This window comes from Chelon labrosus, assembly GCF_963514085.1.
Source record: "Chelon labrosus genome assembly, chromosome: 1".
In the NCBI taxonomy this organism is placed as follows: Eukaryota; Metazoa; Chordata; class Actinopteri; order Mugiliformes; family Mugilidae; genus Chelon; species Chelon labrosus.
This window is the reverse complement of record NC_140337.1, coordinates 1,772,535-1,791,341: the sequence shown is the minus strand read 5'-3', so window position 1 is coordinate 1,791,341 and position 18,807 is coordinate 1,772,535. Positions and strand designations below refer to the sequence as shown.

The 18,807-nt window shown below is 42.5% G+C and overlaps 2 protein-coding genes across 3 annotated transcripts; one reads left to right on the top strand and one right to left on the bottom strand.

Moving 5' to 3' along the window:
• The first annotated feature begins 300 nt into the window (after positions 1 to 300).
• On the top strand, positions 301 to 8,102 carry tmem185 (transmembrane protein 185). Its single transcript, XM_084547947.1, has 7 exons — positions 301 to 545; positions 1,367 to 1,543; positions 2,946 to 3,153; positions 3,534 to 3,617; positions 3,701 to 3,877; positions 4,409 to 4,532; positions 4,662 to 8,102. The coding sequence occupies exons 1-7, from the start codon at positions 508 to 510 to the stop codon at positions 4,910 to 4,912; spliced, it is 1,059 nt and encodes a 352-aa protein (XP_084404073.1). The 5' UTR covers positions 301 to 507; the 3' UTR covers positions 4,913 to 8,102.
• Positions 8,103 to 8,514: 412 nt separating this feature from the next.
• On the bottom strand, positions 8,515 to 16,306 carry mus81 (MUS81 structure-specific endonuclease subunit). Of its 2 annotated transcripts, XM_084546509.1 has the most exons (17): positions 16,211 to 16,306; positions 15,848 to 15,998; positions 15,342 to 15,471; positions 14,762 to 14,853; positions 13,893 to 14,027; positions 13,710 to 13,790; positions 13,534 to 13,622; positions 13,018 to 13,221; positions 12,799 to 12,936; positions 12,595 to 12,722; positions 12,266 to 12,378; positions 11,235 to 11,354; positions 10,946 to 11,041; positions 10,443 to 10,571; positions 9,309 to 9,412; positions 8,926 to 9,009; positions 8,515 to 8,805 (listed from the first exon to the last, which is right to left on the bottom strand). In XM_084546509.1, exons 2-17 carry the CDS (start codon positions 15,986 to 15,988, stop codon positions 8,739 to 8,741), a joined length of 1,851 nt encoding a protein of 616 aa, XP_084402635.1. In that variant the 5' UTR covers positions 15,989 to 15,998; positions 16,211 to 16,306; the 3' UTR covers positions 8,515 to 8,738. The 2 variants fall into 2 exon arrangements, with proteins under 2 accessions (XP_084402635.1, XP_084402636.1); XM_084546510.1 differs by lacking the exon at positions 16,211 to 16,306 and having other exon boundaries at positions 15,848 to 16,209.
• Between the last annotated feature and the right edge of the window lie 2,501 nt (positions 16,307 to 18,807).

Here is an 18,807-nt window from a genome sequence, read left to right as displayed (position 1 = left end):
AGCTGATTGAGAGTGTACCAAGCAGTTGTCAAAGGAAAATGTGGCTACTTTGAAAAATCTAAAACTTATTTATAGTTGTTGAACGCTTTTTTATTTACGACAAAACTCCACATTTGTTTCTTTTCCTATTCCCAAGAAGGACCAGTGGCACAGTGCTCTCGGCTCAGACATTTTTTCAATTTTCCATGCATGCTAAAATCTTCAGACATGGCCAAAAGAACAAACTAAACAAACTGTAGCACACCAAGTCCACCTACAGTCGTAACAATACTCCACACAGTAGGTGGCGGTAATGCGCCTTAACGCCGCCCTCCTTTAAACGAAAGAGAGAAAATAACAAGAAAGGCGAAGAAGAACAAAAACACAAAACATACGAGCTTGTAATGATTCTAAGTCAAAAAAATCAACTACCACCGGGATCACTATGTGTAGCATTCGGGTTAGGCGCTGAAGCGGCTCACAACACGAGGGGGACTCATGTTAGCTTGCTAACAAGCCTTCTACACCATGAATTTAAGAGGACTCTTTCAGGACTTCAATCCCAGGTAACGCTAACTACGAGCTAGTTACCACGTTAGCCGCCTATAGCTAGTTAGCATTGTTTGGCCAGGCGTTTGCTGTTTGAAAACACACAAAGCGTCTGTAAAAATGTAACCACATATACATTCTGGTTAAAGCCTTTGGAATTAAACAACGCCGGGATCCATCAGACATTTAAATAAAGTGGAGAGTGCTTAAAGGTAGAATCCGGCTAAGCAAGGCCTAGCCTAGCTAACGCGCTAGCTAAGATAACGTTAGGGATTTGCCAGTTAAAGCTAGCTATATGTTGTGTGCTGTCAAACTTCAGCACCCATACAATGAGTTTTTAGTTGATATATTCCACCATTAGGGTGTGTCTAGCATTATATATATCTATATATATATAGATATATATAATTGGTATCGGTTAGTTTTATAGACTCTTAGCTCCAGAGGCTCCAGACTCTCTGAATTAACTACTTTGACATGAAAATAAAGTAATGAACTATAAGTATTTTTCTGTGTTTTGATACGGCGTAAAATATAATTATACAATATACATTATTGGGTCTACCAGTAACGGACCGAGTGGAGTATAATCCACCAAGAATATAGTGATTAGTCATGTGCTATTATTATATTACATTCCAATGAGAAGAAAGCCTGTAATGCTTCTGATGGTAGTCATAGTTTCAGTGACAACTAGGAGTAGCAGTACGTTTTTTTTTTTCACACACTCCCACCTTCCTTTGATTAAAAAAGAATTCCTCTCATACCTCTGAACTGCTTGAAGGCGTATGTCCACTTCTGTCAGTCGTTTAAAATTTCCACACCTTCTGTGTCGCAGTAAGTTCCTGATCTATTCTTGCCTGCTGCTGTTCTCCGTGTTGCTGTCCTTGAGGCTGGATGGAGTCATCCAGTGGAGCTACTGGGCTGTGTTCACCCCAATATGGCTGTGGAAGCTGCTGGTCATCATTGGGGCATCTGTGGGCACTGGAGTCTGGGCCCACAACCCCCAGTACAGGTAGATTCACTCACATGTGGACATTCTGTGGCTCAGTGTCAGATAGTGATGGTTGCAGAAGGTAAGGTCACAGGCTCACATGTCCGTGGCCCAGGTGCCTTGAGTAAGACATGTGGCACGTGGAATTCCTTTTATGCACTCACCAGGGGCCTCATGTACGAAGGGTGCGTGGGCACAAAAATATTCTGAATGTTCTTGTTTGTGGAAAAGTTCAGATGCATCAAGAATGAAATGACTGTGAACATGTGCGTGCCTCACGCCAACCTCATCTGGGGTACCTGACAGCTGTTGGTCCTTTGGCGACACTTAGAGGTGATGCTGGGAAACTGTCATAAATGTGAAAACTATTGACCGATCGGGACTGTGCTGTTCGACTCTGAGCAGAACTATGCCACCTGTGTGGGATGGAATTATCTGCGTGTCAGCCAGGTATATAAAATTCCCATTCAATGCAAAACATTAAAGCCGGTTTTCTGAATGTAATCAGAGTTATCGACTGCACACACATTGCTATAAAAGCGGCATCACATGATGAATTTGTATATGTCAGCAGGAAACATTTTCATTTGATCAATGTGTGATGCGCAAATGCAATTAGCCAACATTGTGGCTAGGTGGCCTCACACGCACTCTCCCACTCGCTCCTCTTGCGTTAATTGTTTATGCTGGAGGGCAGCGTGCCAAAGAGGACATTTTTGCGCACCTCCACTCGAGTGAGTAGCGTCTTCAATTCGCTTTCTGTGAAGTTCTTCTTTTTTCCGTGTCTGACTCATTCTTATGTTTTCATTTACGTGCAGACAGGGGAATCTCAGGTGCAGGGTCAATTTAAATATAATTTGTATATTTAAATAGGGGCGTGGACAGGTCTTTGTACACGAGGCCCCAGGTCTGAGATTAGGACAACAGTCATTTTGAAAGTAGCTGTTTACAGTTAACGATCTGTGAAAACGTCTTAGTTTTTGGAAACTATATGCTGTAGTATCAGTGGGTTTAAAAGAATTTCCGATTCAAGATGATCTTGATTTGAAAGATCAAACATCGATTCGTTAAAAAAGGCTCAGTGCGTTCCCCTGAGACTGGTTTCGCACGACAAATCTCACAAGACTGCGCAAAGAAATTATTCCAAGTGTGAACATGATCCCATACACGACAAAGGCTACAACCCTGAGAGCACCGTCATCCCTGAAAGGTCATTCAATTTAAAAAGTATGACGACAGGAAAGGGCTGGACAAAAGCAAAGACATATACAAGATGTGTCGACTGAAGGTAAAATATTGCAGAACTCTCACAAATCTCTGGAACCAATGACATTAGTTTTAGTTTTGAGCAAAGCTGTTTTGAAATTGAATAATGGTGAATGAATGGTGTTTGATGTTTGGACTTCTGTGTGTCCTCCGTCAGGGCTGAAGGGGAGACGTGCGTGGAGTTCAAGGCCATGCTGATAGCGGTGGGGCTCCACGTCCTGCTGCTGATGTTCGAGGTGTTAGTGTGCGACCGCGTGGCGAGGGGGAGTTACTTCTGGCTCCTCGTCTTCATGCCTCTCTTCTTTGTGTCGCCCGTTTCGGTGGCTGCGTGCGTCTGGGGCTTCAGACACGACCGCTCCCTCGAGGTAAGGAATCTGAGGACGCGCTGAGGCCGGGGTATGGAATGAAATGAGTGCAAAGAAATAATGAGACCATGTATGTGCAGATATGTATGGGTTTTTTTTTTTCCTCTGCTTTGTTCTTTGGCATTTTTTAATAAAAGCGATCAGTTTGATGTCTGACTGTATGATACTATAGTTGCAGTTAGGGCTGCAACCAAAGACGACTTAATTCATGTCATACAGATTATTTTGAGGAATTATTTGGTCAATAAAACCTTAGCTTCTTTGATAAATAATCAACTAATTTCTTTAGTTTTAAAAGTCTTTGAAGGAAAAAATGATTGTGTCGTAATGAGCTGAAGTTTGTCCTGATCATCCCTCCCTTTTTCTGTCCTTCTCCTCAGCTAGAGGTGTTGTGTTCAGTAAATATTCTCCAGTTCATCTTCATCGCTCTGAGGCTGGACAGGATCATCCACTGGCCTTGGCTGGTGAGGAACAGGGAACACATCAGAATCCCTTTTTGTATGCGTCCTGTCCAGTCATCAAATATAGTCTATATTGTGTCCTGCAGGTGGTGTGTGTCCCACTGTGGATCCTGATGTCCTTCCTGTGCCTCGTCGTCCTCTACTACATCATCTGGTCAGTCCTCTTCCTCCGCTCCATCGACATTATCGCCGAGCAACGGCGGACTCACATCACCATGGCAATCAGCTGGATGACCATCGTCGTTCCACTTCTCACCTTCGAGGTGAGTTGTCGTTTAGTCCTGGTTAAGCCTGGTTTTAATGGGAGAAAATAGTCTGTTTAATTGCATTTCATCCACACGGTATACATACTTCAAAGTATCCAAAGCAACAACACATTGTTCTGTGTACACTTGTTGTGTAACTGAATGACAATACAGTCTGTCTTTGTCTACTTTCCAAGATTAAATGACATCTTTTAATCACCCAAAGTCAAAACCAGTAACTGCAGGGGTCCACTCCCACAGAAAAACACTGAATACCTGTTATAATAGAGTCTAGTTTATTAATTAACGTTAGCAACCGGGCTAATGCTAGCAGACGTTACAGGTCCAGTTTTCCGTTTTTCTGTTTGGTTATATCCTCTGCTTTACGCGCATTTGTGGACTGTATGGTTTCGTTTATCTAACTTGGAAACAACAATGTAGGAAGCTCAAAATGTTTTTTCGTAAATCCATCTAGTCTAACTGGGGTGTTATCTTTGGGATTATTGATTGTCTTACAACATCTCATAACGTCTGTGTGTGTCTCCTCAGATTCTTCTGGTGCATAAGCTGGACGGCCACAACAGCCTGAGCTATGTGTGTGTGTTCGTCCCTCTCTGGCTCTCCCTGCTCACACTTATGGCCACCACCTTCGGCCAGAAGGGAGGGAACCACTGTGAGTGAGAAGTCATTTGTAATAATAATCAGTTAACTGTAGCTCTGGTCCGTTCCACCATGTTGATGCTGTTGTTGATTTTAATTGTTGTTGCACCGTTGAGTTGTCTTTGTCCTGCTCTTCCAATAGGGTGGTTTGGCATCCGGAAAGACTTCTGCCACTTCCTGTTGGAGCTCCTCCCCTTCTTGCGAGAGTACGGCAACGTGTCCTACGACCTCCAACGCAGCGAGGACCCCGAGGCGGCCGAGGATCTGCCCGTTCCTGAGCCGCCCCCAAAGATTGCTCCGATGTTCCACAAGAAGACTGGTGTGGTGATCACGCAGAGCCCAGGGAAATATTTTGTCCCGCCACCTAAACTGTGCATCGACATGCCCGACTAGCACCGGAGCCCAGGTGGACGCGGCTACTATACTGATTTGTTTGACTGAAGACACTGAAACAGCAGAGGACGCTGCATTCGGCTTTTATCTACTGTTCTGGAGGACTTGGCCCCCTCACTAAACTGTGCATCAGACATGAGAACCAACATGGGTTCACTCGCTGTTTTTAAGACTCCCTGCGTAAATATGTCCAGGATGAAATCGTGGAACCAAAAGAACGGACAGCTTAGTTTTTCACCTGATCGGTGGTGTCACTCTGTGCTGCCGTCTCCCACTCGTATCCACTCTGAATGTTTTTGGTGGAAACTGACCACAGAAAAATTGCGTTCTCTCGGATCTAAAGGTTGACATGATGCGGAGACGCACTGCAACGCTGGATCTTTGCGGACTTAAATATTTGACTCTCGCAGCCTTTTGCTTTAAGTTCAGAGAGTGTCTGAATCAAAGATAACACTTTGGTTTGTGACGGGGACCATTAGAGAGACTCTCATGCTTGACTCTGGGATCAGTGTACCCCTCTTGTGTCTGTGCTCACTTTGGACCGTGCAGATGAAAAAAAGAAAAAACAAGGGCCGGGGTTAAAGGAAAGAGTCCGATTTTTTCAGGTATGTCCTGTTATAATGCTTACATGTCGGTGCATTGACAAACCTTCTGCATCTAGATGTATTTCAGTTTAAGGGCTGTGACACACCAGACTGAAAGTGTAAAGCTGTCTGTGAGAGATCACGCTCTGATTGGTCGATAAGCTCCGGAACACGATAAGACGATGGGAAATGATAAAAAAAAAACAAACAATGAAATTCAAAGGGCACGCGGAAGACTGTTTGTTTTTCCATCTTCATTCTAATCTAGACATTCAAAACCACAAATGTTTCCATTATTGTATCTGGAAGACAGATTTAAGCTCCTCCTTCAGTATTTAACATATTTGTTGAGAATGCCTTAATGACTCGTTGCAGGACTCTCCGTGTTTTTTTTCTCTGGTTGAAACACGCCCAATAATGAAATCCAAATGTGCAGTGAACAGACTCCATTGTTTTTAAGACCAACCTGAAAAATCCGACGTCTTTCCTTTAACAAGACGACAATAGAAATGGCACTTTGTTAACCCGTCAGTCTTTTTCTATTCCTGTTTTTCTTTCTTTTGTAAATAACTTGTCAAGCTAGGGACCAGAGTGTTGGCAGGTTTAGAAGCAGGCCTGGAAAATACGATTAGACACCAGTCGTCCTATTTTAATTTAAAGTTTCGTCCGTGTGGATGGACGTGATGAATCAGGAGTACGAGCACTCTGCCGTTCTTAAGAACTCTAACGTGATGTAGCAGTCTTCACATTACTCTGATTCTGAGTCGCCGAAGACACATTTTCAAATCTCGCACATATCGGCTTTAACTAGTTGAGACAGTGAATCTAAATCCAGTACTTCGTAAAAACACAGATCTGACCGAGTAGAGAGTAAAACTCCTCAGATTGTACGCGTTGCCAGATTTGTTCAGTTTATCATGATACTTTCAAAAAGTAAAAACATTTATCCCTGAAGACCTACTTGTCTTTTTTTGCCTGATTTCTAAATTTATTATATTTTTTTACTCTCTTCATGCTGGAAGTAGAGCGACCTGGTGTTTTAGCTGGTAGATCACAGTAATCAATACTGATTTGTCCACCCTTGAATCATTCTTTACTATCAGTTCCTGCACTGCATTCTGGTCTCCTCTGCCTCTCCTATCATTGATTCCTCCTTGTATAGAATATCATGGCTCCTGTGGGACTGAATTATTGACATGTATTGTTTTCTGAGATGAATCTCAAGCGTCGATGCATGAGAAAGAACGTCACATCGTCTGTGTTCGTCCGCGGAAAAATGAAGAGTAATCCCAGGGCTTGGCGGCTGCGTTCACGTCCCCTTTGAGGTGTTTTACTCCTCATTTTGGTTTCACTAAGTCTCCACCCTGGCCAAACAAACTGAATGGCAGCCAAAAACCTCCAGTTTTCTCATTTACGCACACAAAAAAATGGTTTTGACGACAACAGCAACTCCATGATCTGATCATTTTTCTTTCATACAGTAGAGAAATCCTTCTGAACAACAGACTACACAGTACTGTAGAAGAGAATAAAAGTTAAACACAAACTGCTGTTGTCTCTTTTTGTCGTTAACATACCGGCCAGGGGCAAAGTTTTTTTTTTTTTTTCCCATCTCCCCGATAGCTAAAGACCCTGAGACAAACTGAAGTGAAACCATTAGAAGATGGAGGGTCGTAGTGCTTCAGAGCCCCATCATTTTCTGTCTGTTAAGACCAACAAAGACATTGTCATTTAGATTTACATCAAAATGAAATTTTGGTGCAATGGCTCAGAGCACAGCAGGAATACTGACAGAAACAACATGCACTGCCTGGCCAAAAGAAAGGTCACACACTCTAATATTTCGTTTACACCGCCTTTAGCTTTGAGCACAGCACGCATTTGCTGTGGCATTGTTCCGATAAACTTCTGCAATGTCACAAGACTTATTTCCATCCAGTGTTGCATTCAGTTCTCTAGCATTGATGATGGGAGAGTCTGACCTCTGCACAAAGCCTTCTCCAGCACATCCCAAAGATTCTCAATGGGGTTAAGGTCTGGACTCTGTGGTGGCCAATCCATGTGTGACAATGATGTCTCATGCTCCCTGAACCACTCTTTCACAATCTGAGCCCCATGAATCCTGGCATTGTCATCTTGGAATATGCCCATGAACATCAGGGAAGAAACAATCCATTGATGGAATAACCTGGTCATTCAGTATATCCAGGTAGTCAGCTGACCTCATTCTTTTTAATGTTGCTGAACCTAGACCTGAGCAACTGCAGCAACCCCAGATCATAGCACTGCCCCCACAGGCTTGTACAGTAGACACTAGGCATGATGGGTGCATCACTTCATCTGCCTCTCTTCTTACCCTGATGCCCCCATCACTCTGGAACAGGGTAAACCTGGACTCATCAGACCACATGACCTTCTTCCATTGCTCCAGAGTCCAATCTTTATGCTCTCTAGCAAATTAAAGCCTTTTTTTTCCCAGTTAGCCTCACTGATTAGTGATTTTCTTAAGGCTACACAGCTGTTCAGTCCCAATCCCTTGAGTTCCCTTCACATTGTACGTGTGGAAATGTTCTTACTTTCACTATTAAACACCGCCCTGAGTTCTACTGTTGTTTTTCTTCCATTTGATTCCACCAAACGTTTAAGTGGTCGCCGATCACAATCAGGATTTTTTTCTGATTCCATCAGTTGGGGTTAAATAACTTGTTTCCAGCTGAAAGATAATCACCCATGCAGTAATTATCAAACAGGAGGCTAGTACCTATTTGCTTAGTTAAATCCAGGGGACGAATTCTTTTTTTGTTTATTAACCATTTACTTATTCTTTCTAAATGATTAGTGAAGGTGAGAAAGTGTAGGAGTGCAGCAGAAGAGGATGAGAGAAAACATTTTGGGACATGGTAAACATCAAGCAAGTCACAGTAGTCCTGAAAACCACCAGGCATGTCGTCAGTGATTCACAGGGCTGAAATGAGTAGCTCAAAAGAAGAAACCGAAACAGAAAGATATTCAAAATAAACTTTATTATGATACATTAGGGAAATTCCTCATACAAATCTCAAGTCATAATGTTTTTCAAATATTTCAGTATAGCAGCATCTTTACATTTGACATAAACAGTGTTCCTCCAAGCAGTGCTCTTCAAGTAAAGGATGATTTAAAAATCACACTGGAAGGTGAGTCCGCTTGTCGGAGACAAAGAAAATGTCTCGATGAATGAAGGGTGTCCCCTCTGCGAGCATTTATGACAGAGCTCCCTGTGTGCAGTACAGCTGATAAACTGTTCTGCTCAGAGCTGGACCCAGGTTTCTGAAAAACCAAGAAAAGCAGGTTTCATCGGGGTGCTGTAGAATTTGTAAGCGCATGTAATCCTTAAAGACACCCTTTAACTAAATGAACCACTGGAAGACAATAGGAATAATACTGAACCTTTTGAGCTTCCCGTATCGGATGGAGGAGAGGAGTTTCTCTTTCTCTGTGTCACTTGCACATCGTTCATAGGCTGTCAGAAGACTGAGAAGAGAGAGGAAGGTTCAGTTAGTGACTCAGCAGCTCTAACATTAGTTCAAGGCTAAAGTATGTGTTCTTAGTGCCTCTCATCTCCTGTACACCCTTCATTTCTCAAGTCCTGCCAATGAGGTCCAACTAGTGACACTGAGAGCAAGGCTTTGGGGGGCAAAGTGCCTTTAGCAAATTAGTTTTCAACACATTTGCATTTGTCATAGAGGATTACATGACCTGAACGGACATGAGAATTACATGACCATGCAGTAAATATGAGTGAATAGTGTGTATGTTAGGATGGAAGTTACCTGTGTGGAGTGCTGTACTGCTCCAGTATGGCCGCTGCCTTGTCTCCAGACAAACCGCTAATCTGCATCAACTGCCTGGCAAACACTTCTCTCACTGTCTGACACTAGAAGGGAAGATTAAAAAAAAATAGGAAGGAGAGATTTATCACCCTAAATGTCAACTCCATTTAGACTCCTGAAATAGATTAAAGACGGATGGATCCAACCACAGCAAATGGGAACAAATGGACATCATCCAATGAGGCAATGGAACCTACCAGGCAAAAAGCTATCATGACTCAACACTGACACCTGGTGGTGGAATGAGCCACCACCTAGAAGAAGCAGCCAGGTGTGCTAAAGCAATACGCAAAGGAGAGGAGGAAATCCTTGAGTAGACTGGGATGCATGGAGTCAAACGGATTGGTCTTTTTCATCAAAGCCACAATTTACAATACCTGAACTATTTTCCTGCAACCATTACACACATTTAGGCTGGTAGAAAAGACTTAATACAAGCGAGATAAACCTCAACTTGAGTGCAACCTCCAAGGGCATGCCTCACAATGACCACATAACTACCATCCTTGATCCAGGAAGGATAGAAACTGAGGATTTAGCCTGGACACAGTCTTAATATCTGTCCCCAAAAAGTTTCATCCTGGTTCACACACTGAGACTGTGGTCTGTGTCCAATAATGGGTTCTTAGAGTAGTGTGCAACAGGAAACAGGGTTAAAACAAATCCCTTCAATCACAGTTAAGTATCTGGACTTTAAAAGTCAGCCCTAGTCAGTTAGTTTCAGGTGGGAACCACACACAGATGTTCCTAATAAAACCATCTGAGCTTGTTCTTTGGAGGCCCATACGAAGGCAACCAACGAGTTCTCCAATGGCGTCAAAAGAGCAGTCACTGGCTTTGGCTGGAAAAAAGGGGGATCATGTAGAGACTAACCATGACACATACACCCAGTTCTGACCATCCTGTGGTGAGCACGCCTCAGCCGAAAGTGACGTGTGATACGCCCCAGCTGAAGATGCATTGTAACTGCAGCAGCATCACCTAGTGGTCATGTCTAAGAACGCCCCCCACTCCAGTCAACCTCAGGGATTGTAAGATGGAACATTTTTAATGAATGTCTGCTAACGCCCCCACCTTGTTTTTGACTGCACCGTGGTTGAACTCTGCAAAAGAAATGAGAGAGCAGGAGGGAGTCCCTCTGTCTTCTTCATCGCTGCCTCCATCACCCTCCAGCTCTCTGGAGCGACAGATCAGCGTACGGTCCTGAAACACGTTTAAAACAGACAGAACATAAATGAAAAATAATTACCACATGTCAAGTTCTTTTAACACTCAATCCTACACACACACAAATCTGTATTTTGTCCTTTTCATTGACGCTTGCTAAAACTACAGTAAAGTTGTAAATTCTAAAAATATATAGTAGGGTTGTCAATCAAATAAAATAATTCATTGTGATTAATCATATACATTTTCATAACTAAATAATTAATTGCAAATGAATCACCCTTTTTATCTTTTCTAAATGCGCCTGAAATCATAGTATCAACATAGGAGGACACAAAGATATTCATCCATCACCCAGCTTTTGTTTAAAACCAGTGTAAATAAGATAAACACGTTTGTATGTTTCCTACCTGGTAGAGTTTAGTCAGGTATCGAGTCATGACGGTGAGGTATGCCACCGACTCCCTCACATCCTGGACTCTCTTCACAAAGAAGCCATCAACTACCTGTCACACAAACACAGAGTGCTCAGGAACTGCATATAAAACACCACGCCAAACTTTTATTTGAGCTAATCTTCATCTGGTGAGTCCTTGTAAGTAAAAAAAAAGAAAAATACAGTGTATAATACATTTATGTATTAGAAATAATTTGATGTTTTTCCCAACAGAGCAGTTTTATACAACATATCAGTCGCACCTGTGTGTTGACCATGGCCTGCTGTAGTGTCGTTTCAGGTAAACTCAGGTGAGAAGCAGCCGACCCACACTCCTCCACTAAATAGATGGGCCTTCGAAGACCACACCTCTTCAGCCGAAACTGACGGAGGGACGAGAGAAAAGTCAGTAAGAGTCATTTCTCACTCCAGGACACTTCTTTCCATTATTTTTACACTTTCTTGCAGTCCTTATGCTAGTATTACATAAAGTAAAATAGTACATTTTACATGATTTACTTGTCATGTAAAACTTGTTTTAATAATTAAAAGATAATCAGAGAGCAGGGCGATGGGATTATTAATGTTTCAAACCAATTATTAGTTTAATGGGGAAAGACTGCACCTATCAGCATTAGCGTTGTGACCACTAGCCAGAATATTGCGTGGGTCCCCTTTTTCCCACCAAACGAGCCCCGACACGTCGAGACAGACCTCTGAAGGTGTGCTGTAGTATCTGGCACCAAGACGTTAGCAGAAGATCCTTTCAGTCCTGCAAATTTTGAGGTGGGACATCTGTGGATCTGACTTGTTTGTTCAGTACATCCCAGAGATACTGGATGGAATTGAGGTCTTGGGGACTTTGGAGGCCAAGTCAACACCTCAAACTCGTTGTTGTGCTCTTCAAACCGTTACTGATCGGTGGTAGTAGGATCGGACCACATGGATGAGCCTCGTCTGCTCACATGCATCACTGAGCCTCGGCTGCAGATGACCCCGATTCCGGTTCATCTCTTTTCCTTCCTTGCACCACTTTTAATAGCTACTGAACACTCTAGACCAGGAGCATCCTACAAGAGCTGCAGTTCTGGAGATGCTCTGACCCAGTCAACGAGCTATCCCTAATCAAAGTCGCTCATATCCTTCCACTTGTCTTGCCTTCCACTTTTTTCCTGCAATTAACATAAACTTTGAGGACCAAATCTTCACTTGCTGCCTAATGTATCCCACCCACTGACAGGTGCCATAATAATCGATAAAATCGGAATGAGAAAAGTGTGTATAACATGCTGACCTTCTGTTCCCTGAAGCGCCCATCAATGATACTTCCGCACAGATCGTCCATCCTCTTCCTCTCAATGATGTAATCGAGGACGAGCTCCCTGCACTCAGGTGCTCGAAGCTGACCTGGAAAATAATAATCCATTTCAATTCTATGTAGATAGGCATATTAGCTACACACTCCCTGAGCTATTTAGTTAAACTGTACTTGATTTGTGGTTGTTCATTTGCACATAATCTAAAACTTAGTAAAAAGCAACCATAATCAAAAGCTAGGATTAGCTTTAGTCCCAGAACTGAACATTTTTCCAGATTCCTTTGTCTGGTTCCTGTGTGCGGTACCTGGAACAGGTGCGACCTTTTCCCGAGCCACCCACAGGAAGTCTCCGACGTTAAGTTTTCGGACGTCGAAGCTGACTCCGTTTCTCTGCAGCTCTTTGACCAGCTCCTGCTTCCGGTGGTGGCTGCCTCTGCACAGACAAATCGATTGTGATGGCTAAGATGCACAATCACAGCACGGTTCCTTATTCAAGGCATGTCTCTCACCCAGTGGTCTCAATGAAGTCAACACAGAGTAGAATTTCATAGGTGCCTGGCAGGAGACATTCTCCGTTGCGCCTTCTTCTCGGCACCACGTCCACATCATCCCTTGGCTGGGTGACGCAGGCAGCACTCTCTGCACACCTGTGGAGAGAAGATTTGTTTCACAGGAAATCAGACAGAAAATCAGCCTGTTTAACTTTCTAAACAGCTGAACATGCGCACTGTATTCTGTCCTCCTCCTCCTCCTTGTCTTCTCCATCCTCATCACTCGCAGTAAGGTCAACAACTCCGGGACAACCTTCGTCCTCTTCTTCCTCGCCTTCACTCCTGACCTCCTCTCCGTCCCCTACTGGACCATCTTTAGTTTCTTGATCTACCGATGCCAGTCGCTCAGCCAAATCCAGGCCTTCCTCTGTCAGAGAATACCTGAAAGAGACACAGCTGCAGGTTTTTAAACGGGGTCTTTGACAACTGCATGCTCAGAAAGTGTTTGCTTGGCATTAGTGGTACCTTAGCCTAGAAGCCAACCCAACTTTCCCTGCTCACAAATGTTTTCTGGTGGAAAAGTGGTTTGGAGTCTCTCTGTTGAGAACTGATTATGCTTATTACGCTGACCGTGTGTCCTGGGCAGGTCGGGTCTTACTCTCGTTCTTACTCTCTTAGTTTGACCGAAGTTTGCAAACCATGCAAGACATGTTGTTAACAACCAAATACTGATGTGTGCGTTTGCTTGTGTACCTCGCAGGATTGTGAGTCTTAATCACCAGGTTCTTCTGGATCAGAGTGCTGACTGAAGCCCAGGCGGTGTACTTACTGCCCAGATCAGGCTACACACAGAAAAAACAAAGGACACAGAGTTAGTATTATAATAAAACTGCTGCACAGTGAGCTGGAGTTCACGTGAGAACACATACCACAGTAAAAGACTTGTCACATAGGTGCTGAGCTTCTGCTTGTAGTTCCAGTTTAAACATATAACCTTTACTGCCTGGGATCTAAAAAGAGAATAAGAGAGATGATAATGAAACAATGATTCTGATTACCGAGGCCAAAATGCTTCCAAGTATTTCCGTTAACTTTAATGGAGGAAGGTGTACCTGTGACTGCCTGTAAAGAGTGAGCAGTACAGCGTATCCACCTGACCTCTTCTGGGGGATATACTGCCTCTTCTTCTTCCTCCCTCCTCCTCCTCCTCCTCCTCCATCTTTTCCTTGATCACCTGCAGCATTCTTCTACAAGTGAAGATGGATCACACGAGTTACAGATCACATTACACCGCAAATTACCCACCATATTCTCCAAACACAGAAGTCCTGTGATAATGCTAACCAGCTTCTCTGTGATTTGGGGGAGTGTGTGTGTGTGTGCTTTTTTTTTTCTTATTCCACCACTTCTTTTCACTTGAGATTTATGCAGGCTGTGTCTGCGATTATTAATAAAAGTTTGGACAGCTGTTTGGGTGTAAAGTCGGGCTGTCGTTGCACAGGACGGACTCTCGTTTGCCAGAATCCTGCTCAAAACCATCAGAAGAAGTGAGAAGAGACATGTATGGCAGCACTTTTTGTATTATAATACCAACGTATTACAGTAGATCAAAAAGTGTAATCTAATACCAATGTATTCATCACTTTGGTGAAGGTAGAACTGCTTTACAAACGTCAGGTAGTTTATGAATTCTCCCATGGGATCAATACTGCCTCTACACATTTATTTCTAAAATTATAGGTTTATTATTAATCCCAATCTGCAAAATTTCAAAAAGTGTAGTGATGTAAAATGTCATCTCTGACAAAGCGGCGTGGACGTGGCAGAGCCTTGACATCATTTCCATGTAGAAAGTCAGTAGCTCTGAGTTTACTCACCCAGTGCAAGTGTGCCACATGCAACACAGATGTAAGGGAGTAAATTCAGAATCACAAGACGTGCCCAGGTAAAACTAATGACGGCTGAACACTATCTTATTTACCTTTCTGGAAGGAGCCAGGCTGTTATTGTCGTCTGGTACGGTGCCAGGAGGGGGCGCTCCTTTTGGGAGTGAGTGAATAGGAGCATCAACACCTGGAGCAGAGGTGAAGAGGACAAAGAGAACACACGCCATGTCATGTAATTGCCTATGTACAGCTAGAGTGTTTATCAATATGCGTTCTTGCGTGTAGTTGAGTTCTTGTGGAACATCATCACTCGCTGCCCAGGTTCTGTTCAAAGTACACATCTGACCAAGTACAGTCCAAATCCACAAACGTCGTCTTGCCCAGAGGATGCATTTTTCCTAACCCCAGTTTCCAATCTTCCATAATCTATCCTTCCACTAATGCAGTCAACAATCTACTTATCCAATGCTTTCTATTATATTAGCTCTTTAAGTTATATTTACAGATACCTTTCACCTCATAATCACTTCCTGTCTCCAGTCCCTCTGAAATGTCATTTAAATTATTGTCTACCATTTTGCATTGTAACTATGGTGACAGCCTTGGCCTGCAAGGTAAACAATCACTTCATGCAAACATCAGTCCATCCACTCACCCCAGCCGTCTGCTTCTTACCGTTCTCTCGATAGTATCGCTGCAGCTTCTCATCCAGTATTTTACAGATGCCGTCTCCAAAGTTTTGGAGGATCTTTGCCTCTTTGGCGTTTTGCAGCGGCAGAGGATATTTGTTCAGGGAGCTAATTGCCTGGAATACGACAAAAAAAACAAAACAAAAAAACATGATCGGTTTCTGATTTCAACCTACTGAGTCACAGCTGCCTTTTTAAACAGGCAGAGGTTATTCTGGACAGTATTTATCATTGTGTTTGTTAAAAATATTGTTAACAAGCTAATATTGTGTTTATATCAAATGAAAGCTACAAAATTAAACTACAAGTAACTATATACTGATTAATTACTCCAGAGAAAAGGGTTAATATTTGTTTACCCTCTTGGAATAATAAAATCAGAGTAAACTATGTAAACAAAAGTACATAGAAATGCTCGTATTGTTTTTTTTTTTTAATCTTATTTTCTTCCTACAGATTTACAATAAAGAAAACAAATGCCCTCTTCTTTACCTTGTGGTAGGTGTACTGGATTTTCAGTCCTTTCTCCTTCGCCTCGTCCCGGAGCTCGGTGAGCCACTTTAGGAACAGCGGGTTGGGGCAGGGGGGCAGGGGGCGTTTCCGACCGAACCGGACCGACTCGGAAGCGGGCATCCCTTTGGGTCTGACAGGAAGGAGATGAATAAAGGACAACTACCGGGCCAGCCTTGCTAACTACAATAGCTAACATTAGCAGACCATAAATAAGCAACTAGCCCTGTGTGAACATTTTCGAAAACAAGCCATGAAACTTGGAAGAAGAAAACAACGTGTAAAGACAGTTAAACCAGAGAAAACTGCGACATATGCGGTGTCTGCGCCCAATAACAAGCTTACCTGACACTAGAGTCTGTACCAGCTTCTGGCGCCTTGTATTCAAAGACGTAACTCAACGACTTCCTTATTTACATGAGTCACGTGATCTGACTCTTCTTCGTTTAGGTATAGTATAGGTGCATCCCGCCACCTACCCTACCGGGGGATATAGAACAGGCTCTGGTTTAAATTAAATTAAATTAAATTAAATTAAATTAAATTTGCATTTGTTTTTATGCCTTTGAAAACGTAATAGTAAAATTAAAGGAACGGTGACACCTAGCGGCTGAATTGGCAACTACAGGTCAAAGTGTGAAGTAAAAAAACTGACAGTCAATGATAATAATAGGCTTTATGAATAATTTGAATAATGGAAAAATAAAGGATTGTTTTGTCTTATCTTACTCAGTTTAATTCAATTTTATTTATATAGCGTCAATAACAATACAAATCGTCTCAAGACGCTTTACAAAAACCCTGCCTGAAACCCCCAGAGCAAGCCTGAAGGTGACGGTGGCAAGGAAAAACTCCCTTTTAACAGGAAGAAACCTCGAGCAGAACTCAGCTCATATGGAGGGACCCATCTGCCTAAGGCCAGCCGGGTACAGACAGAAGAAAGAGAGAAGAGAACAGCAAGATAAACATACCTCTGTCATAGATACACATATCTGACTAAAGCGTACATGTGGAATCTTATGATACAAACTGATGATGTTACATGACAGTTTGAAAATGTAAGAGGAATCATAGGCAGGTTGGAGAACTGTTCATTCAGGTAGGAGTGGATAACTGCAGGATTCCATGAAGACTGGGCAGGCTGATGAGACCACGACAACAGATGTAGTATGGAGCTCTACAGGAAACGCACAACTCCAGGCCACAGATACTCACAAGAAGAGGGAGGAGGAGGGGAGGATAGAGATGCATTGACATCTCTTTTTTATTTTTTGATCCAAAGAATTGGATCAGTATGCAGAATTGACAATGGCATTCATACTGATATAACTGAATCAGTTCAAACCCTTAATAAAAAACTAACCCGAACAAAACCGTTTTAGTTATGTTTGATTATCACCCAAGTAGACATTCCAACTGTAATCTATGAACTTACAAGACTAACTTGTGAATAATTTGATCAAACACAATTAATTCAATTACAAAATAGTGAACCGCCATCTCAAAGTGTATTTGAATTTTTACAAATACAGAAAAGACATCAAAACTTCCAACCAAAAACAGATAATACCTTTGACCTCCTGACTTCAAGGTGTTCTAAATATGGCCCAGTAGGATTTCAAAGTTAAAGGGGCCTTAGGGGAAAAGTTGGTGTAGTTTGTGAAACTACATTCTTTTGAGATGTATACATGTTAAATTATGGCATATATAGTAGCATCCCAATGTAGTAATCTAACTAATCTGAGATGGAAGGTGCAGACAGTCACTTCTTCTTTAATCCAGTCAGCGTCAGTTAACTTTGAAGACCGTTATCTGGTTGTCACCTGGATCCCCCCTCCATGTATCCTCAGGCTGCAGGGAGTTCGCTGGATTCCTCCAACAAGACCCGACAGAGATCAGGAATCTGGCCTCACCCTCCCAGCAGCAGCCTTCCTTTACCTCAAACACACACAGTCTGAAGCTCAGGGAAAGGAAGCATAATTAGGGAATAACAGCAGCAAGAGAAAAAAAGAAAAGACATGCAAATATTTAATATTGCCATTTACTTAATACCTGATTAATAAGGAAGTTATCTGAGCCTAAAGTTTGCCCGATGCGTGTGTTTAAACTAAAATAATGAGTCCATCCATGGCAGTATCTGGACACAAGAGATTTTTCTGATCACATGGATTAACAAATAAAGTAAAATAGGTTTGAACCTGTTTCTCAAGTTGCAAATTTGTTTTCTATTCATGCATCCAGAACTGAGTCTGAGTCCTTGCAGAACACCGGAAATTTACGAAGGATCGTTATAGGCATGAATAAAAACATCAGTGTTTGCCAATATTTCAATCTCTTGCCAGGTCATTAGGTACACTAGTGAAAACAACTGCAATTAAATGAAACAATGCAATAAAGGACATTACATCACATTTTAGAAGGACCTTTGCCTGAAGCAAAGGAGCTATTACTTAATATTGAAACACCATAAATCGATGTGTTTGATCTAATTATTGCCGGTTATTGTTGATATGCACAGTAAAAAGATCAAATTCTGCAAAATTCCCACGGGTATTTAGTTCAAACAAACCGGATCAGATTGCCTCAAACTGACTTGTTAGGTTAAATAAACAGTCAGATTTCTCAGTATTCACTATGCTCACCTGGCAGTCTCAATATTTCCTGATTTCAGACTTGCTATACACCGATTAGCCACAACATTATGACTGGAGAAGGAGATGTGAATAACATTGACCATCTTGTGACAATTCATTGTGAGGACTAGGAAACTTTTGGACCGGGCAACCGTGTAGATGTTACACTCCTTGATGGCAGCAGCCGTCCCCAGCAGGATGCAGCCTGACACAGCCACCTAGCCTCCAAATTCACTACATCCCAAGCTGATTAAGTATCTGTGGGATGTACTAGACCAAGCCTGATCCACACACACAATATTAGGCCGG